The 3,311-nt window shown below is 68.5% G+C and overlaps 1 protein-coding gene across 1 annotated transcript in view; it reads right to left on the reverse strand.

Moving 5' to 3' along the window:
- Positions 1–35: 35 nt before the first annotated feature.
- The window catches only part of CHLNCDRAFT_143597 (hypothetical protein), a gene marked incomplete at both ends in the record, with an annotated part of 5,193 nt that continues 1,917 nt past the window's right edge, over positions 36–3,311 (reverse strand). Inside the window, 10 exons of the mRNA XM_005849229.1 lie at positions 36–192; positions 402–688; positions 876–973; positions 1,143–1,356; positions 1,489–1,566; positions 1,788–1,902; positions 1,979–2,274; positions 2,451–2,632; positions 2,738–3,053; positions 3,218–3,276. Of these exons, the coding sequence (XP_005849291.1) occupies positions 36–192; positions 402–688; positions 876–973; positions 1,143–1,356; positions 1,489–1,566; positions 1,788–1,902; positions 1,979–2,274; positions 2,451–2,632; positions 2,738–3,053; positions 3,218–3,276 (1,802 nt within the window). The remainder of the gene's footprint in view (positions 193–401; positions 689–875; positions 974–1,142; positions 1,357–1,488; positions 1,567–1,787; positions 1,903–1,978; positions 2,275–2,450; positions 2,633–2,737; positions 3,054–3,217; positions 3,277–3,311) is intronic.

Here is a 3,311-nt window from a genome sequence, read left to right on the forward strand (position 1 = left end):
GGTGGCGGCAAACAGCAGACCCTGTGTGCGCCCACTCCAGCACGCCGCGCTGGGTTGCCGCCACCGTGTTGGCCATAGCCCATTGCAGCACGTGGAGGGAGGTGATGGCGGCATCGTCCGCCATCCCAGCCACCCGCGCTATCTTGGCTGTGACGTCGGCAGTGCCGACCGTCTGCAGCGTCTGGCCCTTGCCTGAATGCAGCGGGGCAGCAGGGGGCAGTGCATGGGACGTCTGACGAGAAACAGAGAGGCTGGTAGAAAGCTGGACGCCGCCGTGGACACTGTCAGTGGGAAGCACATGGGAAGCACACCAGTTGTTGACGCTCCGTGCTGCTGCCTGCACGCAGCCTCCTGTGGTCTGCAGGCACCCTCCTGCCTCCCTCCCCTCCTCCGCAACTCACCCAGCTTGCGCAGCCGGCCAGCCGACTGCATGAGCTTGTCCTTGGTGGTAGCTGGGCCCAGGGTGAGCAGGCCCACGGCGCCGTGGCGCAGCTGCAGGTCTGCGCCCCGGCACCTCGCCTCGTCAAACAGCGTCAGGCACTGGGCCTCGCGGATGGGGGAGCTGGCCCGGGGCTGGCGGCGGCCCTGGGGGTCGGCCACCACCCACTCCCGCTCCGCCTCATCGAAGTAGCACACCCCGGAGAAGCGGCGGCGGTCCAGCAGCTGCAGCAGGTAGTCGGCGGCAGCCCTGCAGAGCAGGGGTGGGGGGGTAGCGCGGGTGGAGGTGGTGGGGGCAAGTTGGGCTCGCGCAGCTGGGCCCCTGCCAGCAGCAATCCCGTGTTCGTCTTGCGCAGGGCAGAGGCAGGCAGCCAGGAGATCATCGTTCACCTCCCCGCACACCCACGCCCACCGCGGAGGCAGCCCAACCCACCCACCTGTTGCTGGTGCCGGCCAGGAGCGCGCCACAGTCCACGAGAGCATCCATCCCCTCCCGCACCGCAAGCTGCAGCAGCGCCTCCCACACCGCCTGGCCCTGCATCAACCGGGACGGCGGGCAGGCGGGTCAGCAACTCGCCGGGAGGCCCCAGGCGCTCGGTGCCCTCCTGGTGTGCACCTGCATGCGCTGTTGCAGCATCTTGGGTGCCAAATGTACTGCCTGTTTTGTACTGCCAGGTGGTGTTCCTGCAGTTGCAGCTGCCCACCTGCTGCGTTGCAATTGTGTGGTACCGCGGGTTGGCCAGCAGCACCGCCAGCATCTTGCCGTTGGTGGCCCTCAGGCGGGGCTCCACGTCCAGGTGCTGCCGCACTTGCAGCGGCAGCAGGCGGTGGTTGTCGTTGGTGCCTGCGGCGGCCGTGGCGGGTGGGGCAGCAGCGACAGCGGGATGGAATGCGCGGGGGATGGCGTGGCAGTGGTGGCTGTGGCGATTGTGGTGCGCGCTGGTGTTGCTGTGCACCGACTGTTTTAAGGTGCCATCGTGAGGCAACTCTGGTGCGTCAAGCCCCCTCCTCTCTTCCAGCTTGCCTGAGAAGCCCACCACCCGGCCGCACGGGTTGTCTGCCAGGTTCCAAGAGGTGGCCACCAGGCGGTGAGGGAACTGGCGCGTCTCTTCCGGGAACACGCAGACACTGCGGTTGTGCAGCACAGGCAGGGGAAGGCAGCAGGAGGGCGACAGGCGCTCGGACGCCCCTGGTGGTGCCAGCTGCCAGTGCAGTGCAGTGCACCCGCGATGCCCTCTGCACACCACCTTCTGTGCAACCCTGGTGTTCCCCAAGCGGTTGACCGTACAGCCCCCACACGAAGCATCACATCAGCCACTGTCCCGCCGCCTGCATGCCCGCTTGCTCACTTGAGCCAGAAGTCGACTGCCGCCATGTTGTGGCTGAACAGCCTGTGCAGCAGGTCCACCTGCGAGGCGTTGGTGGTGTCCAGCTTGCTGGCCTGGTCCACGGTCGCCAGCTCCTCTGCAGCAGCGCCGTGGCACAGCAGGAGGGGAGGAGGGAGGGCAAATGTGGAGTGGTGGACAGAGGAGGCGCCCACGACAGGAGGCCAGCGGCATCGGCTCCCTGGCCCACTGCGCTTGGCTGGCCCTGCCTGCGGCGACGTCCGGGGCCGCCAGCGCCAGCCACTCTGCAAAGTGCGCCTGCTGCGCATTCTGGCCCAGGCCTAGCAGCTTGAGCAGGGCGTCCAGTAGCTCCTTGCGGGACAGGCCGCGCTGGTAGTAGGCCAGGGTGGTGAGGGTGAGGGCGGAGTCGGGCTGGGCGTACTCAGAGCGCTCGGAGGGCAGGTGGGCGGCGCGGTACGGTACCGCCAGGCGCTTGCGGGCGCCGACGTTACTGCAGGGGAGAGGGAGCGTCGAGGGAACGGCGTAAGGGTGGGGTGCGGCTGGCGAGCAAGGGATAGGGGCAAGCAGGCAGGCTTATATTCAGCAGTGAAACAGGGGGCCGCATGCGTGCCGCCTTTGTGGCATCAGGCAGGATGCTGAGGACCACCACATGCTCCCTCCACTCACTCATTGACGCCATAGTCCACCAGGTGCCTCATCTGCAGGCAGTGCTGCAGCACCCCGCAGGCCAGCAGGCCGCGCAGCGCCAGCACGTCGGCGCGCTCTCCCTCGCTCAGGCCCCCCGGCAAGGCGTCCAAGGCGGCGCTGGCGTCCAGCGCTGTGTCGGTGATGCAGCACAGCAGCAGCTCCTGCGGCAGTGGGGGCGCAGCAGGGCACGGCAGGGCTGCATTGCTGGAGCGCTGGGCGCAGCAGTGTATGGATGGGTGGTGCCTGCTCAACCCCCACACTCCCACCTGCTGGGGGTGGCCTGCCATCCAGCGCATCGCATGCGGCGGCTGGGCCAGCACCGCCTCCGCCAGCAGCTGGCGCAGCTCCGGGGCGGCCCTCTCCAGTGCTTCGCCCGGCAGCAGGCGCACGCCGCGGTAGGCTCCCGGCTTGCCGCCTGGCCCACTGGGCACGGCCACGCCCTGCCGAGCCAGCAGGTTGCCGATGGGCCCGCTGCCGTGCGCCTCCCGAGACAGGACATGCAGCAGCGCCTGGCAGGCGCGGGCGCGGGCCTGCTGGGAAGGCAGCTCAGTGTGGGCGCCAACTGCGTAGATGAGCTGGTAGCTGCGCAGAAGGTACATGCAGATCGAATGGAAGGGGAGGGGAAGGTGCCGATGGGGTCAGCCGTGCGACACTACAGTGTCAGGTGCCAGGGCTGCCGGCACCGGCACCAGCAGAGCAGCAGGGCCGAGACGCGGCGGGGAGCAGATGTGTGCATGCCCGCTTACATGTGGCGTAGCAGCTCGTCGCTCTCATCCAGGAGATCCACGTAAGGCATTGCTGCAAGCTCGTCCAGGCCGCGGCACAGCTCCAGCTGCCCCT

Source organism: Chlorella variabilis (assembly GCF_000147415.1).
Source record: "Chlorella variabilis unplaced genomic scaffold CHLNCscaffold_6, whole genome shotgun sequence".
NCBI classification, from domain to species: domain Eukaryota; kingdom Viridiplantae; phylum Chlorophyta; class Trebouxiophyceae; order Chlorellales; family Chlorellaceae; genus Chlorella; species Chlorella variabilis.